Genomic DNA, 26,187 nt, shown 5'->3' with positions numbered 1-26,187 from the left:
AATTTCTCGTTTAACATGGTTTTACATCCCATTTGCTGTCATTCATCCCCGCTTGTATGTTCATGATCGCCTGCAGGCCTGTTATTGTTTCCTCATCATGACTTCTGACTGTATAGCATAAGCGGATTGACGCTTAGAAAGACTTCACAGACTAACCAAAGGGCGGAGCTCTAGTGAGCTATCCAGTTAATTCATCGCGGAACTACACTGTACTGTGAAACAGTATTTAAAGCAGGCCAACCGTATGGTCACAAATATTCATTGCTTTCGCACCCTAATTCATTGTTTGGCAGTTCGTTCAAATCAAGCAGCTCTCTATCCAATACACCGGGTAAACAGCCAACAAATATTACGGTACGGTGAACGTGTGTGGCGACTATAGAAGGCAAACAATGCCAACTTAAAGCTGGCCAGAATGCGTACCTTAATGATGGAGAATGAACAGACCAGCCGAAGTCTGCAATCTTGACTTCGCCGTTGGAGCCGAGAAGAAGATTCTCAGGCTTGATGTCACGGTGGATGATGTTTCGGGCGTGACAATAGCTCAGTGCTTTACAAATCTGGTACGTATACTGCATGGAGGCAGGGGAGGGTGCATCGTAAGGAGCGTATACAGCGAGGCACGCAGAAATTGAAATTTGAGGTTAGGCTTTGTTGGTTTGGTTGTGTTTACCTTCTAAAAGAGACTCGGGCTAGAATTGACGCCGTAGTGGAGGGCTCCGGAAATTTCAGTCACCTGTGGTTCTTTAACGAGCACTGACATTGCACAGCACACGGCTATCAAGCTTTTTGCTTCCATGGAAAAGTGGACGCCACGGCCGGGATTCGATCAAGGTAGCCAAAATCGAGGTTAAGGACAATCCAAACGAATACAATTCAAGAACGCCAAGAACGTTGTTAAAAATAGCTATAGGCTCCACTTCTTAAGGGGATAGAAAAGGCAGTTTTTTTATTAACAGTCATACTTCTCCGGGAGGCTCTATCCAGGCTCCGTAGTTTCTCCAATCAGCTAGATGTATGTGGCCTGCTTTATTTTGCCTAAACCGTTGCTTAAATAGGGAGTGTCAAAATATCCAAAGGTGCTCATCGTTGGCTTTTCATATTTATCCCACCGCTAAAGCTCAGCTGGTACAACACTCGACTTATCAGGCAGCCGATCCGGGGGCGATTCTTGTCTCGCCGGCTGTGTTTCGGCGAAGGCAAAACACCAGTAGCCTGAGTAGTCTACGATATAATAGCCTTTTTAAGAACCCCAGGTAGTCAATATTCCCAGAGCTCTGCACTACATCGTCCACGAAGGCTTTCTTGGTTGCCATTGGACGTTAAAAACCTGGGAACCAAATCTTTTGATATTTTGAGTGCAAGCTCCGATGAAGTGATAGCTCAACATTTTGAAGTTTCACTAACGTTTCCTTCGGCATAGCATTGTAAGGCATTTTGATCATCAATATACATCTAAGACGTAGTAATTGATAGAACAGCTCACCGAAAAAAAAATTCAGTGTTTAAATAAAACTTATATATTCCCTAATCATAGAAGGGAGTGTAGTGCCCCGTTAGTAATAAAGACCTGTGTTTATATAATTATTTTCTCCTCCGCTTCGAAGAAAAATGCTAAAACTTTGTTATAATAATGAGATACTAACAACTGCCCCGAGGCGACAACCATTACCACTATGGTACACCTTCCCTGATGTTTCTGGCCTCACACTAAGATGATTTCAGAAAACGCAGAAACTACTAGAACTCGATAATACAAGAATACGTGAGGCTAGAGGGAAAATATAGGAATTACACTGCCTTCTATGTACATTGCTCGAAAACTAAACACGGTCGGAAGTACGATAGGGCAGGATGAAACTAAGAAATCAAAACGACTCTCTGGGTGCACATCTGTTTTTACAGCAGAATGTTATTCAGTTTGTGTCACTATGGACAAATAAAGACTGAAGACATCAAAACTATTATTATATACACCGACTCTTTAAGTGCGCTTGATGCGTTAATTTCTAGAAATGCTATTGAGCCACAGAAAGGAAACATAATATATAACATAGTAACAGTCATGCCACAAAAACGTTCTATAAATTTCTACTTGGTCCCCAGTCATGTTGGGAATAGGGTAGTGAGAGAGCAGACATGTGTGCAGCACAAGCCAGAACAATAGAAATAAAACAGGTGAAGAAGCCACATAGATATTACATAAAATAATGGGCAGCAAAATAAGCGCCAAGCGGCAGGCTGTTTGTGAGATGAAACAAAGAACAAGCTGCATACCATAAACCCCATGTTAGGAGAATGGCAATCGTCTCAACTTCAGCAACGTTTCATTGAAGTAGTCTTGCGCCGTCTACGTATGGGGCACACACACCTTACGCACAAATTCTTACTCATAAAGACAGGTAAATAGCTATGTGAAATCTGTGGGGATGATCTCAAAGTAAATGAGTAAACCACATTTTAATCACATGCCGAAAGTTCGAAGACCTGAGGAAAAATTTTTTAATTTATTTTAGATCCATCGCATTCCATTTCATCCAGCACGGTTTTAGGAGAACACGCACTTGCTCATTTTTCACAAGTAATAAAGTTTTTCGAGAGATTAAATATTTTATGCCGACTATAGACCAATTTTGTTTTACTCTCACTCGCAGTCTGCTAGCGCGCTCCTTCTCTCGACACCAGGGGTCATCTGTCAGGCGCGCGGGGCCAGGGGACTGCGGATCGGGCGGGCGCTTCGCGTTGAATACGTATTTGTGAGCGCGCGCTCCAATTGGTGTCGTTCACGCGCTCTACCACCTATGCGTGTAGGTGTGAGCTGTGTGAGAATGCTTCAACAATTTGAAGCGCCCTATTGCTTCGGTGACGCAATATACGAGGGTATATACTACGCGTGGCTACGAACTGTAAATCACCGTTTAAGCGCAGCAGTCATGGTTTTTTATTTTTTTTGGCGGGGAAGGGGAGTGCCTTACAGGTGATAAATCCACGTTTTTTTTACATTTTGATTTTGCGTACGAGGATGCAGATTTTTGCACCTGACTCCATGGTGTCAGATTTAACCGGATCGATGTTCGCAATGAAGTTTGCTTACGCAAAACGTATTTTTTTGGCCAACAGTGGTTGTGTTCGGCTTTGATTTTTTCTTTAAGGGAATCTAAGTACGACTACCAGGACTTCTAATTGTTATTTACTTATTTCAGAGAGAAGTCTGCGTGGCCAACGGTTGAACGCAGTAGATTTTTGCTGTTAGTATATACCTCGGACGCAACAAACACGATTTCATTACATGCTATGAGCTGCCCCAAGCGCCTAAGCAGTGATTTCACACATCGATACCATCGAAATTAAATATACTCGTCTTGTCGCTGTAACACTAGGGAAAGGTGGCTTTTTCCAGTCTTAATTATACAAGTCGTGAAATGGGCTTGTGCCCTCCAGCTCTGTGATTTGGGCTCTTGACTGCTAAGCCTGAAGACAGGTTCGATCGCACAGCGTTGTCAGCGCGCGCCAAAAAACCGCAATCAGTCGACAGCCGACAGCGAGAGTCATCCAATACGGCGTGTCTCATAGCCATGCCAATGTTTGGAAGCTTAATTTCATATACCATATGAAAACTGAGTTGTTTTGCTCCAGTTAGCATTTCTTTGCTGCTGTTTCTTTGGCATGTGCGAGAATGTACGTGGGCGATTTATAAAGTTTCACCATGCTTCACTTGAAGGCGCCGCAGTTTGATAGACGCTACAAAGTTCCAGGGATAAAAAGGAACGGTCCTAATACGGCGTAGTTTATAAATAAAGCGCAACAATATTTGCCTGCCGTTACCTGGTCAACTCAGATGAACGCAGCGATAATTTGTTGATATCACTGGCGCACACGACGCAAACGACAACACTAAAGGAAGAAGCACGCGTTGGAAGTGGAAATATATGCATGTCAGACACAAGAATAATGTCTGCAGTTCACAAACGTTTTATGTGAACATAAGTCAATCGATATTTTAGCTCTACGGCAATGCAAATAAACTGCTTCAATACCATCTTGCGGCGAAAATATTTTTGCTATGTTTTCTAGCGCCCGAAGGCTAGCTAAAGGGGCTACCGTGCAGACACGGCCGGGACAAACCGCGGCACCAGAGTCCCCAAGATAGCGCTCCCCGCCGGCGGGTTACCCGGTATAGAAAATGGCCGTGACCGGGAGCGGCTGAAAAATCTGGTCTATAGTTATCACGATATCTATCCTTTTATTTTGGCGCATCATAGCCGTAGTTGCTGATGCGCCATGAAACATCGTATAACCAACTAAATTATTTTAAAGTGAACGCATCCCATTTCATCCGGCAGTGCTTTCGGGAGAATATACTGTTGTTCATTTTTCGCAAGTTTTAACGTTTTTCAAGAAAACCAATTTTTTAAGCAAATATAGATATTTACCCTGTCATTGGCGCTCAATAGCTGTAGTTGTTTATATATGCGCCACACAACCGCATATGATTAAGTAACTCTACATTTATTTGTGAAAGCCTTCTTGTTCCGCACGGGACCGAAAGCGAAACTCCACTGCCAGATGCGGCGCTAGATACGCGCGCATTACACAGCGGAGCAGGTGTGTCGTGCTTCTTTCTTAGCACTCGACTGGGAGCGGCAAGTGGGCATAAAGCTGCAGCCGTGGCCTGGTAGCCTGGACGTCTGTCTCCGCTCTGAGAGCCATTTGGTTTACAGCCATACCTCGAAACCCACCGATAACAATATATACAAGGGTACCTCGGCAAAGTGACTTATTTCTGAGCTTAGGGCTGGCTGCGTAAGCCCCCCCCCCCCCCCCCCCCTTGTGGGCCCCGAGTAAAATCTCCAACAATACCTCAACCTGCTAAGATAATTCATCACAATAATTGATGTCAAATTGGGTATTCCTAGTATAGCATCAGAAGCAGTGCTCATGAAACCGGACTGCAAAATGTTTTGAACACACGAAGGGAATTTCATTTCCCTGTTGGCGGAAGGAATCGAAGGAGCAGTGGTTATATGGCTGCAAGCTAATTTTTAAAAAAGTATGACAGAAATTATTCATTTGGCGCCTACGCAGGAGCTGCTATTCCGCTTCTCTTTATTTACCCATTGGCGTCCTGTTTCTGAGCTCTAAGCTTTGCAGCTGTACGCATGAGATAGGATAGATGCTGATGAAAAACAATACGCTGCCTTGAATACATGGCTCTTTATAATAGCCCATATGCACCATTGTAAATCTGCTCATTTATTGCACAGAATTTTGAAGGACGTTTGCCAATCTACTCTTGAGAAGTTTTGGAAAAACAGCTTCCGTGTAGTACTTTCAAAAAGGTTGAAATGTTAACTAAACACCAAAAAAAAAATTTGATCTCATTAATGGGTCAACAATATTTATTAATAAGGATGCATTTTACAGCCACAGCTCGAACATGCCCGGAATGCAAATGAGAAGATATGCAGAGTTGTAAATAGAGCAAACTCCATCATTTTACGCCCGAAAAGGAACTGATCACAATAATAACCTAAATAAAACAAAAATCTAGATGTCCAGGTTTAAGAATGGCTTTTCAGAACGACTGACGTAGGATGGTCATACAAATGATATAATGTCCATGCCTTCAGTGTTGTGTGAGGGCCCTACATCCATCCATAGTTTTCGCCATTGAAGGGGAAGGTTTTCACTTACTTATTGTTTCTGATTTGAGCTACTCTTTGCTGCGGGCTTCCTCTACGTACACGAATTTTCCAAAATACACACCTTAAAGAAAAGTCTTCTTTGAAAATTTGTGTGTGTAAAAGAAGCCCGCACCAAGGTGTAGCTCAAAACAGAAACAATAGGCAGGAGTAAACGAAAACCTTCACCTCTTTCAAGCCCCTCTGCGGTAGTGCAGTGGTTGAGATGCGCGACTACTGTGCCGGACTACCGCCTGCGGCTGCGTTTCGATGGAGGCGAAACGGAGAGGTGTCTGCTCACTGTGCGATCTCAGCTTACGGCAATGACCCTTAGGTGGTCAATATGGCTCAGTAATCCTCTACCACAGCTCCTCTTTCTCACTTTCAACTGTCACTCCCCCTGCTTTCCTTCCCTTACGGCGCGGTTTAGGCGTCCACAGAAACAAGGGTGACAGATACTGCGCCTTTCTCTCCCTGTGAACCAATTACTATTATTACTTTACCTCTTTCAAATTACAAGGCAGTAGAGCTATGCTTCCTTACGGCGAATTCTCTTCCAAACTTTTATGAACAGATATGACATTGTTAAGTAAAACACGTGTGTGTATTGTAAATATATATTGAGGGTGCTCGTTAGATTACATGAAGGAAAGAAGCCAACAGTCGGCAAGGCCAAGGAAAGCATTGGGGGTTGTACTTCGTGTTTTTTAAATTTTTACTTCGCTAATCACAGAAATTAGTAATGTAATCTGTTTAGGGGAAAGATAAATAAACACAAAGTAGAAAGAACAACAAAGTGCCGATAGTGGGACCGAACCCACGACCTCCGAATATCGCGTCCTGTGCTCTTCCAACTGAGCTACATCGGCCGCTATCCCCCTGCTACTTTCTTGGGTATTTATGTTGTCCGTACACGAACCTTGAGAGTGTTCACCAGCGCCACCATCAACCTCAGCAGTGGCCGTGGAACGTACTGTGTTACCGCCAGCGTCACGTAGAAGGTGATCAAGAGCGAGGGCGAAAGCTGTGCTAGAACCCTCTTACGCGACCTATGGCTTGAAGACTGCCAGAACCGAGACCCCCGTAAGCTACAAGCAGATAAATTAAGGGGAACTGAGGGTGCTCGTTAGAATACATGAAGGAAAGAAGCCAAAAGTCAGCGAGGCCAAGGAAAGCATTGGGGGTTGTACTTTGTCGTTATTTTTTAATTTTTACTTCAGTAATCACATAAATTAGTAATGTAATCTGTTTAGGGGAGAGGTAAATAAACAGAAAATAGAAAGAAAAACTACGTACCGATGGCGTTAACACAGGACGTTCCACGTCCACCGCTAAGTCTGAGGGTGGCGCTGGTAAACACTTCCAAGGTTCGTATACAGACAACATTAATACCGAAGAAAGTAGCAGGGGGGACAGCGGCCGATGTAGCTCAGTTGGAAGAGCACCGGACGCGATACTCGGAGGTCGTGGGTTCGGTTCCCACCATCGGCACGTTGATTTTCTTTCTGCTTTGTGTTTATCTTTCTAATCTTTCTATCTGTCTAATATCTGCTATACTCAAATTTGCATCTTAATCCTGTACACTTTAGCGCTCTGCTGTGGGCTTCAGCAATAGACAGATAAAGACTGAACGACTTTGGCCGTCGGTGTAGCAGCGCATAAAATATTTCAGCTAAAGAAAAATACAAGCAACATATATTCTATGCTATGTCTAGCTAATTCACTTGACAAGGAAAGAAATCTGAACTGTACCGGAATGGTTCGTATTCTAATGCGACGTAAATCGCACACTGCCGAAACGTTGTGTGCACGTGGAAGATAATGAAAAAAATCAACAGCACTACATGTGGCAAGGCAAACGAAAAAAAATAAAAATTTAAAACAATTACTTACAGTGCAATGAATATGCGCTCATGTGTAGCCAGCATATATGGTAACAAAATTGAAATTGCACAATAACGATGGTCTCTATGGAAGTTATTTTTGTTCGAAAGCTGCAATACATGGCTCATAATGATGAATTTGACTACAGCTTTTGACAGCGTTCTCCTAAGCACTGATCAGAAACTATTCTTCAGACATTCTATGCCTTATTATTCTAGCATATAATCCCCGCACCGAAGGCGTTTCCCTCCAGAGAACTAAATAATTCTATCCCATCGTGTCAACCAGATAGCTAATGAAAATTCATATATATTAAAAGTAACGCGAGTGCGTTATTTAGGCAGTTTTGGGGCATTTTTAGAGAACATCACTCTCGAAGAATTTAACACATGTTTGAGAATTTATTTATTGTTTCCTCAAGGGTCCACAGGGGACATTACATGAGGGGTGGGCAAACAAAAAGTTAATACGAACACAGATGGTCTTCAATGGCGGTTTTGAATAGAACACGATTGGTGATGGCCGCCACTTCGGATGGAAGGTCATTCCAGTCATTGGCTGTTCGAAGAAAAAATGACATTTTATATGTTTCGGTGCGGGCCCGTTCAGGGTAGACGGCGTTAGGGTGACTATGACGAGAAAAGCGATGAGCGCGTGTTATCGGGGCAGTTTCATGATCGGAAGTGTGATAAAATTTATGATACAGCGAAAGACGGGCGATTTTACGCCGACAGGCCAGTGTTGGGAGATTAAGCTGAGATTTTAGTGCTGTAACGCTAGTATAGCGAGAGTAGTCTGAGCAAATGAATCTGGCGGCGCGGTTTTGGACTGCTTCGAGCGTGGTGATTAGGTTAGTATAGTGGGGATCATATGCAGCACATGCGTAATCAAGTTTAGGACGTATGAAAGTTATGTAAGCAAGAAGCTTAATGGGAGGGGGAGCTAGTGATAGGTTACGGCGCAAATACCCTAGAACTTGATTGGCTGAATTGGTGATGTGGTGAATATGATGCGACCAGGTTAAATCTTTACTTAAATGGATACCAAGATACTTGTATGAGTCAACGGATGAAATAGGATTGTTGATAATTGTATAAGTATTTTCACGGTGGTTGCGCCGGCGATGGAAAGAAATAAGTGACGTTTTACTGCTATTTAGGGACATGAGCCAAGTACTACACCATTCTTCGACGCGTGCGAGATCTTCTTGAAGAATGGTGGCGTCGGAGGAATTATGTATTGGGCGGTAGATGACGCAATCATCCGCAAAGAGTCGGACATTAGATCTGATGTTAGAGGGTAAATCATTTATGTAGATAAGGAACAGAAGAGGGCCTAAAACGGTCCCCTGAGGGACGCCAGACAAGACAGGGGAGAGGGATGACGAGTGTGAGTTAGCATGAACGAATTGATAACGATCAGTAAGGAAGGCTCGAATCCAATCCAGAACTAGGGGATGAAGGTTTAGGCGTGACAGTTTAAAAATTAGGCGCGCGTGCGGGACTTTATCAAATGCTTTTTCGAAATCCAGAAATATTGAATCCGTGGGAATGTTACGATCTAGGCATGCGTGTATATCATGAAGAAAAAGAACAAGTTGCGTGTCACAGGAATGGTCTTTACGAAAGCCGTGTTGGTTAGAATGAAAAAAATTACGAGATGATAAAAACTTGGCAGTATGAGAATATATGATATGTTCCATAATTTTACAACAAACACAGGTTATTGAGATTGGCCTATAGTTAAGTGGTGAAGATCTGTTACCTTTCTTGTGGACTGGAATGACCTTCCCAATGCGCCAGTCCCGTGGTAATGAGCACGAAGAATATGACTGCTGAAAAATCAGAGACAATATGATACTGCAGAGGTCTTTGGTGTTTTTGAGGATTTTGGCATTGATGCCGTCAATACCAGCGGATGAAGAATTTTTTAGTTTATCGATGACCATGGCGATGCCGCGCGGTTCAAATGCAATGTTATCCATAGGTGTGTGAAGAAAACTGGGTGCATCAGGGAGGTTATTAAGAGGTTCGTTTGTGAATATAGAACAAAATGCATCATTTAGAATATTAGGAACCTCTGATTCAGAAGAGGAAACACCAGAATTATCAGTCAGAGAAATTATGCTAGAGGTGGAGGGGCAAATAGTTTTCCAGAAACGCTTCGGGTTTTCATGCAGCATGTTAGGCAAGGTGGATGAGTAGAAGTTATTCTTAGTTTTGATGACCTCGGTATCGTAATTAGCCGCGGCAGTGTAATATTTCTCCCAGGCGGTAGCCGTGCCTGTAGTTTTAGAATAAGGTTTCCTCTCTAAAATATTCTGCCGCTTTAACAAGCACAGCTTCCGCGGGCTGAAAGTTGATTTTGGGACGCTTCTTTCTGAGGACTACACCTTGTTTCAAGTTCGTAGATATAGTTTCAATGTTGACCCTTGCTTTCTTTCTATTCTTTCTTTACTGCCAATTTAGTTCTTCAGATCTTAGCTCGTCGAGTATTTTGTATTTCGTGCTGCTTTATATGCCCACGCTTAGTTTTATGCGGACTTTTTTTCTTGCTCTAAACTTCAGCCTGATTTGAAAAAAAAAATAAATAACCTAGGAATTTTAACCTTGAAGTACCCGTAGTTATGGTCGTTTTCGCTTTTCTTTTCCTAAATAGGAATGCAGCAGGTATACGGGCTGCTGCATCGCTCAGTTGCGCGTGATGACGTTTCAAGAGCACTCCGTCATGAACCTGTGTGCCATCTTTAGTAAAAAAAATATGTCCATTTGTTCGAACCGAGAACGATTCCGTGAAAACTGAAGATTGTTTTACGTACGTGATTATTACTGAAACACATAGGTAAAACGCATTTTGCATTAACAAAAAAAAATGTAGCGAAATTACCAAACCACTGAAAACGTTACAGAGCCAGCAGCCGAGGCGACTAAAGAGCTCCGAACGCACTTCTCGTTGTTTTAGCGAAGCCGAGGGCAAAACTCTGCGCATTCCTCCTCACATGCTTGGCGCAAAGAACATATGGTTACCATTCTCTCGTCCTTTCGTCGCCTCTCCACCCGAGGGCCTTGACTAAAGCAGTTTTCCAAACCGCTTTCAACTTCACATCTTGTAGCCTTTTCTCCCGTGAAGCAGTCATCGCGTAATCGCAGCGACCTTCATTGCCCTTTCTTTCCTCCCGGCTAGGAATGCGTTGCTCACAATGCCCCCCACTCTACTCCCCCGCACTCTCCTTTTCCTTCCCGCCAACTTCTTCTAGGATCTGCGGGATATTCTTGAGGGGGGATACAGGACGCGGGTTATGCCGGCCTATTATCTCGGCGGCACTCTTGACGTCCGGGGGAAGGGGAGATTGGACGTCGGGAGGGGTGGGGGGGGGGGGGGGGGAGCCAACTTTCCTGGCTGGCAGCCTTCTGGGCTCGCGCGGTTCTGCAGGACCTCTTTCATTTCTCTCACTGCCTTTCGAGCTTTATGTATCCTGTTTCGACGGATCTCAAGCAAAAAAGTGAGCCAGAGAGAGAGAAAACACAAGGACCCTTCTGCCCTCTTCCAACCGTGCCTCGAAACTGGACACTAGCGGTTGATTCTGAGGCGTCCGTTCGGCCACACAAGAACTCTATGAAAAAAAAATTCTGAAAAGGGGATTCTTTTTTACAGTTGCTACCATAGTTCTTATACTTTACCACACGTACAAACTTGGTCCCACAACAAACGTGATGCTAAGCTACGGATTTCTTTATTTTTTCAATTTGAGTATATCATACAAACCCCAAAGCATCTGTGTAGTACGTTGTTTTGGCTTCAGCTTTGACAAATTTTAAAATGTTTTGTTTGCAGTAATGATGCGGTGTACACTAATTTTAGCAGCCGCGGTCGGAGTGCGACTGCCATTTTTTGCGTCTCTTTTCTTTTGTAGTATCTTTTAGCTCTTGCGGCAATCTACCCTAACGAAAACTATTCAAAGAAATGATACTGATTTGAAGCATGCTGTTATGACGACGTCTTTTTCTACAGGTGTTCGATCACAAAGGCACTACAAGTAGAAGGGGGCAAGCACTGACTACCCTGTAACGAATAGATAACGCAAACATTATTTTGTTTTATGTTTCCAGCGTCAACAACACATCCACACGGGAAGCCGTGCACTGCCAGATGTCGCAATCAATGTAACCAAGTTAATATGGCCGGCCTTACCGAGTATGCAGCTTATTTAAACCTGTGTAAACCAGACAAGAAAGTTGCATGAGGGCCAACAGGTGGTACTTTATTTTGCATTTTTACTCCACGGTCTAGCTGTACTTCCACTTTCCAAAAGCTTTCTCTCTTAATGGGATTTATGAATGTTGCTTTTATTTCCAGGTGCCATTTGCGAAAGGAAATATATTGTTATGCACGCTGCTCAAGTTCATATCTTTAAAGGATGCTGAGACTTGATGCACCTGCAACCGACCACAAAAGAAACTGCGATGAACTCAGCGCCTTCCTCCAACCTGGGACCTGAGAACACCTTGCCAAGGGACACAAAAACAGGAGGAGCACTAAAGTCTAAGAGTTCTGCCTAAATTTTTCCATGCCCTGTAACCCATGCACACCTGATAAATCATCATGCAATGAACCTTTCAGCTGTATTATTTTCTGTGCATGGATATTCTCAGCGTGCTTTATTTAAATAAAAAGCTACGCGAAAAATATCAGCACTGCATACGCATGTGATGGCTTTGTAGTTGCCTATTAGCCATAGAACGAAATAGCAACTAGCCGTAGTACTGATTATTGAAACATTCAGCACTATAATGTGCCGGATTGCCAATTGCTGTGGCTAGATGCCAATAATGCAAAACCAGTGGGCAAGATTGGATTGGAAATACTGGGTAGCCGATAAATCTGGCCGGATGCCAGTTGTGAATATCCAGTGATAAAGCATGGAAACAAGATATTGGATGACTAGTGAGCTTGGCGGGATCAGTCAGTTCAGTTCAGGCGTTCAGTCGTGTCCGACTCTTCGTGACCCTATGGACCATGTCACGCCACGCTTTCCGGTCTCTCACTATCTTCTTAACATCACATAGCTTCATCTGCAATGCCTCGAAAATGGCATCTAACCATCGCTTTCGCTGCCTACCCCTTCTCCGGCGACCCTCAACCTTTCCCAACATCAAATCTTTCTCCAGAGACTCCTCTCTTCTCATCAGATGACCAAAGTAGCTGAGCTTTAACTTTAGAATTTGACCCTCCAATGAGCAGTCAGGGTTTATGGTCGACAATATCGACTGATTTGATCTTCTGGCAGTCCAAGGAACTCTTAAGAGTCTTCGCCAGCACCACAATTCAAACGCGTCAATCCTTCGGCGGTAAGCCTTTTTCACAGTCCAACTCTCGCATCCATACATCACAACTGGAAAGACCATAGCACGGGTTATACGGATCTTGGTTGGCAGACTAATGTCTCTGCTCTTTACTAGGCGGTCAAGGTTAACCATTGCTCTATTTCCCAGAAGCAGGCGTCTCCTAATTTCATGGCTGCAGTCTCCTTCCGAGGTAATCTTGGCGCCCAAGAACAGAAAATCTGTCACAGCTTCCACTTCTTGTCCATTGATGCTCCAGGACTTGATAGGGCAAGACGCCATGATCTTCGTCTTTTTAATGTTCAGTTTAAGCCCAAACTTCTCACTCTCTTCTTGTACGCGCATCAGAAGTCTCTTGAGTTCCACTTCACTTTCTGCCATTAAAGTGGTATCATCCGCATATCTAAGGTTGTTGATACGTTTTCCAGCAATCTTCACTCCAGCTGAAGACTCGTCCAGACCGGCCTTCCTCATGATGCACTCTGCATATAGGTTAAATAGGCAGGGCGACATTATGCAGCCTTGCCTCACCCCTTTCTCAATCGGAAAGCAATCAGTAAGACCATGCCCAGTTCCGACTGTGGCCTCTTGCCCTTCATAAAGGTTCCTGAGGAGACAGATGAGGTGAATTGGAACTCCCATCTCTTGGAGAGCTTGCCACAATCTGCTGTGATCTACGCAGTCAAACGCTTTCGCATAATCAATAAAGCAGAAGTAAATGGGTTTCTGGAACTCTCTTGCTTTTTCCATGATCCAGCGAAGGTTGGCAATTTGGTCTCTAGTTCCTCTGCCCTTGCGAAACCCAGCTTGCACGTCCGGAAGCTCCCGATCCACATACTGCTGCAGCCTACCTTGCAGGATTTTTAACATCACCTTGCTAGCATGCGAAATAAGCGCGATCGTGCGGTAGTTGGAACAATCTTTGGCACTGCCTTTCTTTGGAATGGGGATGTAAACTGACCTCCTCCAATCCTGTGGCCGCTGCAGGGTTGTCCAAATCTTCGGACATAATGTATGCAGTGTGTTAACAGCGTCGTGGTTGAGGTTTTGAAGTAACTCGGCTGGAATACCATCAATTCCGCTAGCTTTGTTCTTAGCAAGGCTGGCTAAAGCCCATTCAACTTCACTCTTCAGGATGCCCGGCTCGAGATCAGTAATCACAAGCGTCCTATGTTGGGTTTGCACATCCGGGTCCTTCTTGTACAGTTCTTCTGTGTATTCCTGCCACCTCTTCTTTATCTCTGAGGCTTCAGTGAGGTCCTTGCCTCGTTTGTCCTTTATCACGCCCAGCTTAGCAGAGAAGCTTCCTTTGATATCTTTGATTGTCTTATACAGAGCTCTTGTGTTCCTTAATTGGCTGTTGTCCTCAACTGCTTGACACTGTATGTTCAGGAAGGCATTCTTATCTCTCCTTGCTATTTTCTGAAAATCCGCATTGAGAACCTTGTATCTTTCTCTTTCCCCCATACCTTTTGCCATCCTCCTTTCCTCAGCTATTTGCAAAGCCTCTTCAGATAAACAGTTTGCTTTTTTGCATTTCTTTTGCTTTGGAACTACCTTAGTAGCAACTTCTTGTATTATATCACGAACATCAGTCCACATCTCTTCGGGCTCTTTGTCTTCTAGATCTAATTCTTGAAATCGATTCCTCACTTCCACAGCATATTCTAATGGAATCTGATCCAGATCATACCTGAAAGGCCTTCTAGTTTTCTGTGGTTTCCTCAATCGAAGCTTAATTTTGGCAACAAGAAGCTGATGATCGGTGCCACAATCGGCCCCAGGCCTTGTTTTTACTGCTTGTATAGCGCTTCTCCATCTCTGCCGGCAAATAATATAATCGATCTGTTTCCTGTACAGACCGTCAGGTGAAATCCATGTGTACAGGCGCCTCTTGTGCTGTTGAAAATGAGTATTCGCTATGGTCAGGTTGTTTTCTTGACAGAACTCTACTAGCCTCTGCCCAGCTTCATTTGGCTCACCAAGACCGAACTTGCCTGTAATTCCGGATATTTCTTCACTCCCGACCTTAGCATTCCAGTCTCCTATGAGAAAAACGACGTCTGATGATGGGGTGCGGTCTAAAAGGCATTGTAGGCCCGCATAAAATCTCTCAACGTCAGCTTCTTCAGCAGCAGTGGTCGGTGCATAGACTTGGATAACTGTTATGTTGAAAGGGTGACCTTGGATCCGAAGTGAAATCATTCGGTCGTTTTTGGGGTTGTATCCTAGCACTGGTTTGCCCATTCTTCTGTTTACTATGAGAGCGACCCCATTCCTTCTCTTGGATTCGTGCCCACAATAAGACATAATGGTCGCCGGAGTTAAATTCTCCCATTCCGGTCCACTTGAGCTCGCTGATACCCAAGATATTAATGTTCAATCTGTCCATTTCTCGCTTGACGATATCCAGTTTACCTTGCGTCATAGATCTTACATTCCATGTTGCTATGTGATATATCTCCTTGCAACATCGGACTTTCCGGTCGCTTTCCGACACATTCACAACTGAGCGTCCTTTTGGCTTTAGCCCAGCCGCTTCATTCGTCCTGGAGCTACTAGGAATCGCCCTTTGTTCATCCCCAGTAACATGTGGGACGCCTTCCAACCTGGGGGCTCATCTTCCGGCGCCATATCGATAATGGTATTGTGACTGGCCATAGGGTTTTCTTGGCAGGAAATACTGGAGTGGGTTGCCATTACCTTTTCCAGTGAATCACATTTTGTCAGAACTCTCTGCCGTGACCTGTCTATCTTGGGTGGCCCTACACAGCAGAGCTCACGACTTCATCGAGTTTCGCAAGCCCCTCCGCCACGACAAGGCAGTGATCCATGAAGGGGATAGCCGTGATATAACAACCAGTGAGTGAGCTTGGGTGGAAGATAATGAGTAGCCATTGACTGTCATTGAATGCCAGTAAGCAAGGTAGTATGCCAATACTGGTTTTGATAGGAGAGCCAATCAAATTGGTTGGCATGTATCTTGGATCTTTGTGCGCCCCAATCAGACGCCAATATTGACCAATATTGGGACCAATATATCCCGATATTGGACCATTGGCGGCCCACTGATGGCGTGCTGCTTGGGACGTGTTCTACTACCAACATCAGCGCGGCGTCTTCCCATTGAGGACCTTAACGCAGCTCCCAACAGCACGAAGTCGTCTAGAAAGGCAACACGAAACGCCATCTCCAAAAGCACAAAGATCGCCGAGAGCCTACCGACTGAAATGCATCAGCGGGCGCCTTCAGCTGAGAACGGACACTTGTTTCCCCCCCCCCCCCCTGCCCATCGCCTGCCCAACACCGAACACCCACGTATAACCTCAGACGACACTGTGGCTCAGCACAGCGGGTGAGACAGGTTTGACGGGCCGGCCAGATGTCTCCACCTTCTACCTCTACTTCAGCAGAGGCCACAACTCCCACATAAAAGTTCCAGCTCAAGGAAAGATAATTGATAAACGATTTAGACACGAGCTCCATATAAAACCACTCAAAATTTATCTCAAAGTAAATGTCGTCCCCAAGGGACTCTCCATATCTCATACCCCTTCCATGCTTGAACTCTCGAATACTCATAGAGAAGCATGAAATGCAGAGCTGCATAGCTAGTCATTAAAACTACTCCAAATAACTATTTGTAAAGGAGACAAACAACAAACAACGCTGCGGCATCGCCATCACCATCGCTTGTCTCCGGCGCCCATCTCTCTCGCGCTGAAGCTGTGCCCTGCGGCGGGTAATTTGATGCTGCTGTGCCCGAATTACTGCCAGCGCTAGACGTTCGAACCAACTATTAAATCCACATTTCACTTGGTGGAGGTCCATCTCAGGTTCCCTGTACTCATCTTGCCCTGGATTTTCGCAGCAGAACGTTGACTTTGACTACCCCAATGACGGAACCTACTTAATTGCACCTACCTCCGCCAGGGACCTGCACAGGTACCCTTCCTCAACGGGACGCCGCTATTTTCAGTGGAAGCAGCGATGACGACGTCGACGATTGGCTGTCCACTTACGAACTGGTCAGCCATCACATTAACTGGGACGACAATCGGAAGCTCAATAATGTCATCTTTCACTTGAGCGACATCGCTAATCTGTGGTTTCGAAACCACGAGTCAGACTTTACCACCTGGGCGAATTTCAAGACCAAATTTTTTTATGTCTTTGGCCGCCCCGCCGTCCGAAAACTCCGCACGGAACAGCGTCTTCGGTCGCGACTGCAGCTGCCCGGTGAAACGTTGACCAGTTACATTGAGGACATTGTTGATTTGTGTCACCGCATTGACCCGACCATGACCGAGGCCGTTAAGATACGTCATGTCCTCACAGGAATTGATGACGGCGCTTTCAACATGCTCATCGTCAAAGGCCCCACTACGGTCAAGGAAATCTACGACCCCTGTCAAAGCTACGACGAGCTCCGAAAGGAGCGTGTTTTGATTCGCCAGCCTCATGCATCACTCGCTGGACTAGCCGCCGAGAGGGAGTCATCTAGCCTCTCTGAAGACATCAAGGCTTTTGTACATCAGGAGGTCTCCCGACAGCGGTCCCTGCAGCCATTGATTAAGGAGTCGTCACCAACTGGCCTTGTTCCGGAGCTTCGCTGTACAATCCAGGAACATGTATCTGAAGTCGTCCCTAATCCTGCTCCTTAATCAGCTCCGGTCGCACCCTCAATGCCGTTCCCCACGCCCACAATTTCATCGTCCGGCGTTGCGCCACTGAGCTACGCTCTAGCATTCGCGCCGGCTCCTCCTCAGGTATTGCGTCGCACGTATGCCGAAGTTACTTCAAGTCCACCTCCTGAGCCAGCATATGCCTATGCTTCGCCCCCTATGTGTTCGGCACCAACAGCTTTTGCTCCCCCCTTGCGTCAGACACCATCTCCATGGCGCACTTCAGACAACAGGCCTATTTGCTACCACTGCGGCATCCCTGGACATACTACACGCTACTGCCGGCGCCGAATAAATAAGGCCTTTGCTGCACCGCCTGCGCCATCTTATTTGGCCCGCAGTTCCCCGTCCCATCGGGCTATCCAACAGCACCCTCTGATCCTCCGGGCTTCCTGCCTCATCATTCGCCATCCTCACTTCGCCGCTCCATTTCGCCAATGCGCCGACGACCCGCTACTCAGCCGGAAAACTAACTGCCGTAGTTCGCGAGGCCCAAACTGCGTATTCGACAGAATGTCAAAGTCCTCGTCTTAATCCCGCAAATGTGACTGCTGTCATCGTTGAAGGTGTTCATACTTTTGCGCTCGTCGACACCGGTGCCGCTGTATCAGTTATCAGCCAAAAACTCTGCCGCTCCCCCCGAAAGGTGACTACACCTCTCGAGGGACTATCGCTACGTACAGCATCCGCTCACAGTATACAGCCGACAGCTGTCTGCACTGCTCACGTCGTCATTGCTGCAGCCTTGTACATCATCGAATTCGTCGTTCTCCCCACATGTTCTCATGATGTCATTCTCGGCTGGGATTTCCTGTTCCAGCATCATGCTATCATTGACTGTGCCATTCCTCAAGTAGAGCTCATTGAACCAAGTGATGCACCGTCTGATGCCCTGCTGCACGAGTCGTGTCCTCGTTTTGCGGCCAAACTCTTCGTAGCTCATGACACAACTATCCCACCCGTTAGCAGTGTTCTGGTTCCCCTCACTGCCCCTTTTACCACCGCCACGACAGTCCTCTTTGTGGCCTCTGACATTGTCAGCCGCCGCCGCCATTTACCGTTGCCGTTTGCCGTCCTTGACATGAACAACGGCGCTTGCACACTTCTAGTAGCCCATCCTCTTGCGTCTCCCGCTATGTTGATAGAAGGGGAGTGCCTCGGCCGCATCGAGCCCGTGGACCTTCTGTTCGCCTTTCATGATGTGCTATTCCCTGTTTGCCAAGTTGACGCCTTGACTCCAACTCGTGTGGCTTCGGATCCGCTACAGCGGGACCTCTTTGACCATTCTGTGGACAGCGCTCTAAATCCGCGCCGCAGCGAGCAACTTGACCTTCTACAGCAATTCCACTCCTTCTTCGACATCCCGCAATCTTCCTTGGGCCGCACGACAACGGTTTCCCACCTCGTCGACACTGGTGCTCACCCACCTCTCAATCAGCGGCCGTATCGGGCGTCCCCGACTGAGCGCCGTGGTATTTCCCAACAAGTCGATGACATGCTGCAACGCGGAATAATTTGAGAATCCTGTAGCCCATGGTCGTCTCCTGTGGTCCTAGTTAAAAAGAAGGATGGCTCCATACGATTTTATGTTGATTATCGCCGCCTCAACAAAATCACTCGTCGTGATGTGTACCCCCTCCCACGAATCGACGATGCCCTAGACTGTTTGCAAGGCGCAGAATTCTTTTCCTCACTCGATTTACGCTCCGGGTATTGGCAGGTGCCCATGGCAGAGGCGGATCGTCCGAAGACCGCCTTTATTACTCCAGACGGACTATACGAATTTAATGTTATGCCATTCGGACTCTGTAACGCCCCAGCCACATATGAAAGATTGATGAACACCGTACTGAATGGCCTGAAATGAAACATCTGTTTATGCTACCCGATGATATCGTCTTCTTTTAGGCCGACTTCCCGACCCACCTAACTCGACTTCGCCAGGTCTTCATCTGCCTAACCCGTTCTGGTCTTCAACTGAACCTCAAAAAGTGCCGCTTCGGTGCCCGCCAGCTCAAAATATTCGGACATGTTGTGTGCGAAGATGGAGTTCTGCCTGATCCTGAGAAGCTGTCTCCGGCGCCCATCTCTCTCGCTTGAAGCTGTGCCCTGCGGCTGGTAATTCGATCCTGCTGTGCCCGAATTACTGCCAGCGCTAGACGTTCGAACAAACTGTTAAATCCGCATTTCAATTAGACATTGTGAAGAAACACTGAGTGCTGAAACACAAGGAGCGGTGTGCTCGTGATGGTATAAGACTTTCCGCATCTGAGTTCGAAGAACAAGTCTTTGAATCTAAATTTAAGCTAAATTCTGGGCCATTAAATTTCATGAATGTTTACTATATAACATCCCCTCCGAGGTAGTGTACCACTCTGCAGCACTAAAGCTCAAGAACCCAAAAGTCAGACTCGCGGACACCATGCGAACGCTCCTACACTTACCTTACCCACCATAATCAAGGACTAGGTCTAACTAATCGAAAAGATGACATTATTAACCTCTCAAAAATATCACTAACCAAAGACGAGGCATCGGTTCTATCCCGAGGTTTAACATTTTGCCTAAGCCGAGGCCGCCACAATGAATACGAACTACTAAAGGACCTGAATAACTTCTGTCGTAAACTCCGATTACAAGAATATTTCTTTGACAAACAATAGCCCTCTAGCTCACTTCCACCAACACAAGAACAATGGACACCCTCACAAGGAAATAGATAAATATATATATATATATATATATATATATATATATATATATATATATATATATATATATATATATATATATATATATATATATACACACACACACACTGTAGAACAAGATATACTTCACACTTTCGGCCGGATCACCAGCCTCTCAAAAAACGAACGTGACACCTCAGTTTATTTTAACAAACGAAACTATATCACTATCAAGTAATGATGCAGATGTATCGGTAAATTGACTATCGATAGTATCGGTAGATTTTTTTGAAACTATCAATAGTGTAAAAATATTGATAGTACTGCTATCGATAAACTATTGATAGTGCAATTGATAATAGAGTCAATAGTATCAATAGTGCAGTCGATAATACTATCGATAGTACTATCGATTGCATGCAAAGATAAATTTGAAGTAGCGCAGTACCGCACAATTGTTACGGCTTCTTCTCCGCTATGAATGAACAGTTCGACAGCTGTCTTTTGTCAGCCAAGCATTCTGGTGAAGGAACACAAGCATGTCAAAGTTTCGTGCCCTTCAGCCTGCTCCTCCTTTCTGAACTTATCTATCCAGCCGCTGACAATACGGGTTCTGCCGGTACCGATGTTGCTGGAACACAGAAGCACTTCCTAATCGCTTCAGAGAGCGACGTTATGGAGCATTGCCAAGATGTCCAGAATTCTAAAGAATTGCTTATCCTTTCCTGTGGATGTAACTCGAGATACTGGCAAACCATTCGCTCTGCGTTGCAGGTCGCACCTTTTGCTGTCTATCAAGGAAGCACAGAATTCGGCATCCTGCCGCAGCTTCGTTCGAAACCGTCTGCTATCTAGATGATTCAATTGCAGGACCAGACTGATGTTCAGACAATCGCCGGCCTTTCTCAACAATAAAAAAAGCGCTCGCGCGGTCTGCGTTTTTGCTGTGATCGCAAACGTTCGCGGGGGAAGGGTGGCTGTGCTTGGCCCTACAGGGCTTTGACTGATAGGTCAACGCCGCTTCCGGCGGGGCTAGCCTGCCATCGAATTTGTATCTGTTGTAGGCCGTCGTTGCACCCGCCACCGCTTAGGTGGTGAACGACGGCTGTTGCGGAGCACATCTTTCTCTCCCTCTTCTTTCTTTCTTCTCTATTTTCTCTCTTCTGTCCGCGCGAGGCAGCGGAGGTGGCTCAGCTACACAGCCAGTAGCAGGCCCGTAAATTTTCCTTTCCTTCTTCCTACAGCCTTAACAACACAACACTTGCTCTTTTAATCGTGAGTCCAGGAGTGTTGCAAGGTACGTTAACTGCCTTTCTTTATGAGTGTCCATTCTTTTATGCAAGGAGGAGATTGACTCTCGAAGAACGTTTTTGCCAACTTTGTTTTGTGCTAGCAGCAACGATTTTCGCCGCTCTGGTGACTTCATTTTGTTTTTTTTTTCAGCACATCTGTACCCTAGGTAGAGTTTTTGGATTGTGTGGTCACAAATTAACTAGTTGTGCTTCCAGCACAACTGAAAAATTTGTGACACTTAACTCCATCAAGCAACTCTACCTAGGGTACAGATGTGTTGAAAAAAATGTTACAAAAGGAAGTCACCAGAGTGGCGAAAATTGCACCGCGTGGCTGGCGCGGATGGCACTGCACCGTGCTTTGCGAGCAGAATTGGCAATTTTGTTATCGGCGCGGTCCTAACCGCGGTGCCGAGCGTTGTTGTCGGCCGCTCCGGAAACATGTCACAAGTGCTAATGTTTTTTTTCAACTCGACTGCACATCTGGAGATGTCGGTGATGCGTAGACTGGGATAATGGAGAGTCCTGTCATATTTGCCACCACCATCATACCATGCACTCAGGAAACCATGTTTTGCTGCAATGAGTTCGCACGGTTGATTTTATTCTACCGATAGCACTAAAAAACTTACTACCGATAGTACAATCGATAGTACAATCAATAGTAATATCATTGGTTTGTTTTACCATCGATAGTTTGATATTGACCCAACTATCGATAGAATCGATAGTACTATCTATAGTTCTGCACGGCTGCTATCAAGCCCCAAGACAGAGGGGACATAGCAATTTTGTATACAGGAAGGAAACTGCCAACTTAATAATACCCAATTTTACAAATCCCTCCTTGCAGACACCACCGCAGAACATCAAAATACTATATTCACCACTCTGAACCAACTAACTCTGGAAGAAGAAATAACACATTCGAATAAACAAGGCGCTTAGAGTAGCCACCCGTCTCCGCGCCGGTTCTACATGCTCCCAAAAGTCCATAAAGAAACCAACCCAGGCAGTCCAATAAAGTCTGGCATCGGCACGCTTACCGAACCCATCTTCGCTTACATAGACTTCCTAATCACACACATACTCCTCACTCAGCCGTCCAACATACACGATACTGGCCACTTTTTCGAAGAGTTAACGAAAGTAAAAGTTCCCGAAGGCGCACTGCTTGTAACCCTATATGTGGTTTCCCTATACACTAATATTCCACACGATGATGGAATGCAGGTCATAATCAAAGCCTACAAAAAAAACAGCAGCAAAGATTCACCTAGCCCGAGAGCAATCATGACACTCACCAAGTTAGCATTAGGACTAAACTCATTCGAATTTAATCATTGCTATTACATCCAAACGAGCGGCACGGCTAAGGGAAATAAATCCCCCCCCCCCCCCACCAAATTACGCCAATATATTTGTGCATCATATGGAGTGAAATTTCCATTGCTCAAATTCGCTTAAACAGGCCTTATACAAGCGATTCCTTGGAGGCATGTTCATGATATGGACAGGAGCAGACAACAACCTAAACCAGTTTATTGCAGTATTCAACAACGCACATATAACTATATCTTTCACAGACACCAACTCCGTGCACCAAATAAACTTTCTGGACCTCAAGGTCCAAGTAGGAGGGGGCACACTACTCATTAGCGTCTGAAAAAAACTCACTGACAGACAACAATACCTTCATTTTAAGAGCTGCCATCCACGACACTGCAAAACATCTATCCCCTACACCCAAGCGCTTAAATTTAAGCGCATGTGCTCACGTCCTGAGGGCTTTGAGGAAAACTTCAACCGCCTGTGGATGGTGTTTAAGAACCAATCATTAACGACGCTATAAATAAGGTTACCAAACTAAGTCGTGTGAATATTGTCAGGAAACGACAAATTTCACCTCCGAATCCTGACCCCTCAAACCTAACGCTAACTTTCACAAATAACGCCCCTAACATCAACAAAATTTTGAAGAAGCACTTTAATATTATTTTGCAGAGTGACCGACTCATAAATGTTCTGAAATCCTCCACGGCTAAACTACTGATGGCCAAGAAATAAAAAAAAATTACCTGGGGCTTAGCTTTAGTTAAGCCCGGTAGGTTTGCGAAAGCAATAATAGCATGGCTACGCTACAGTTCCGTTGCCCTTCTGTTTCCTGAACGCGTCGTTGCCGCCTCGTTGCATTCCTGTGTTCTTGCCTGCTGAGTGAACACGTCGACAAAGCGTCTTCAATGTTCAAAGCGTCCAATATTTTCCAATCGGAGTCGCCACCGGTTAAGGACGATTCAAGAGAAGCGCGATGCGATCGTCTAGCTCCATCGTGAGCGTCCAGCGAGACGCAGTTTCCGTACTTCATCTGTCTCTGTCGCCTGCTGTCGTTTCCTGGCTTCATCGTGACGGCGTGACCTTTCTTCCTATTTATCAGGATGTATAGCTAATGCCTCAGCTGAGCAAGCACGCGCATTTATATACCCATCGTTTTCCTCTTCCTCCTCTCAACTGCGAGAGGTGACAGCAGCGCCTCCACTCGGTAGCAGCGCGCCGTGCCTACCGACCGCCGCCACACTACGACTCGACTTGGCAGCCTACCTTTTGCAGCTGGTTTGACATCACAGTGATGTCATCATCTCATCCGCAGTGCCCCGTGCCATGCCGACCGCCGCTACCCAACGACTCGACTTGTTATCCAATCTCTCGCAGCTGGTATGACATCACAGCCATCTGGCGTCATTAAAGGTCAAATGTGCCTACCGGCCGTGGCTACGCGAAGGGCTGAAAATGGGATTAGTATTGCTTTCGCAATAATACAGCATTACGCAGTCCACACTAAAGTAAATAAACCACCTCCCGCAGGTTGCCTACCTTTTCGCAAGCGTCGATGCTAGTTGTACAAACATATGCAGACAACAAAACAGGCTAACAGTACACCTTCCGCTTTCAAACATGACCTTAAAGACAACCTTAACTTTGCTCAGGTAACGTTGTATACCTACTGTAATGTGGCCACTGCCAGATGCAATACATAGGTCAAACCCACAGTCGCTTCAGAATCAGATTAAATAACCGCCACGCACACCACGTCACTACCTAACCTTCCCCTATCCAAACACACTTATAAGAGGTAATAAATGTGAAAAACTAAAAGTTACTCTACTACAAAGCAACTTCAGAACTAATCCTGAGCGTGAGCAACGGGAATCGTGTTTTATAAATAAATTTATTACAGTAGATTGCGGCATAAATAAACAGGCGGGAATCTTTCGGCCCTTCGGGGTCACTAACCCATCAACGCATTCAAAGTAACTGATTCACTACTCGGAAGATAACCTTAGACCTGTGCACCTGCGTTTACTTAATTGGTTTCACTTAGAGACACATAGCCGGCGCTGCCTTCTTAGACCATACCTAAAGTGTTTTGTCCATTTTCTCCCCCTTCCCTACACCCAGCTCTTTTTTTTTCTTTCTTCTCTCCCCCCCCTTTTTTTTTCCTTCTTCTCCTAATCTGCTCGCCCCCGCTTTACCCGCCGAAGAAGAAACCTTCGGAATCTTCAGAGCTCCCCGCATTTTCTTGGTTTGTCCACCTGTCCTTACTCATGTCTCGTCTTTTCCCTCTTTTTGCGTCCTCAACTAGGTCCCCAATGGTGATATTTTCTTTGTGTTCCTTCTTTCCTGCGCCTGTACAATTTTCAAATCTTTAAAACTGAAACTCAAGGAATGTAACAACAGTATTGAAAAACACCGGACCTCGGTCGAAACGTCGACAAAGAATGAATGAACTGTTAAGCATTTTTTCTGTATATATATATATATATATATATATATATATATGTATAAAATATAAAGGCGCAACAGACCACGTGTCCAAGGCAAGCATTGCGGATATTGTTTTTTTTTTTTTGCTGTTGTTGTTATTGACAAGATTTAGTCTTATGATGACTAGGTACAGAATCCTAAATGCACAAGGAAGGAAAAACAACACGCCCACCATCGACGCGTTGTTTCTCCTTCCGCTGTGTATTTAAGATTCTTTATGCCTAAAAGTCATCATAAGACTAATTTATGTCAATACCAACAACAACAACAACAGCCAAAATATTCGTAAAGGTTGCTTTGGACTGGTAGCTAGTAGACCAATTCTGTAATAATGAGACCCTCAGTCCTCCTTCAATTATATATATATATATATATATATATATATATATATAAGGACGTTACGATATGTTTCCGATTATCCTATTTTATTTCACTGACAGTTTCGGCCGGTGGACCGTCCTTCTTCAGGGTACAACTGAGAATGAGCTCGCAAATTCGGAGCGCAGTATAGCAAGGGAGAGATGGATTTCTCGCTCTCTGTTTGGAAGAACACACATCACTGAATACATAGAAAGGACGAAAAGAGAGGCAGCTTCCGTTTATTAAGGGCTAGACATGCAAGAACAGCAAAAAAAGAAAAAAGGAGGAAGTGCAGAGCTGACAAACGTTACATACGCGAGGTACTTCCACGAAGGCGGTACTAAACGCAAGACAAGTTTCTTTCGAACGAAGCCAAAAATTGGGAAAAAAGTAAAAACAGCATAACAAAAACACACAAGAAGCAAGAATGA

The 26,187-nt window shown here is 45.2% G+C and overlaps 1 protein-coding gene across 1 annotated transcript in view; it reads right to left on the bottom strand.

The window, feature by feature from the left end:
• Nucleotides 1-26,187, bottom strand: part of LOC146184437 (aurora kinase C-like) — a 185,972-nt gene that overhangs the window by 19,724 nt on the left and 140,061 nt on the right. Inside the window, exon 6 of the mRNA XM_084608535.1 lies at nt 424-572. Within this exon, the coding sequence (XP_084464661.1) occupies nt 424-572 (149 nt within the window). The remainder of the gene's footprint in view (nt 1-423; nt 573-26,187) is intronic.

Source organism: Amblyomma maculatum, chromosome 7 (assembly GCF_055883805.1).
Source record: "Amblyomma maculatum isolate TAMU_Amacu chromosome 7, ASM5588380v1, whole genome shotgun sequence".
Lineage (NCBI taxonomy): Eukaryota > Metazoa > Arthropoda > Arachnida > Ixodida > Ixodidae > Amblyomma > Amblyomma maculatum.
The sequence above is the reverse complement of the archived record's forward strand: the minus strand, read 5'-3'. Positions and strand labels throughout refer to the sequence as shown.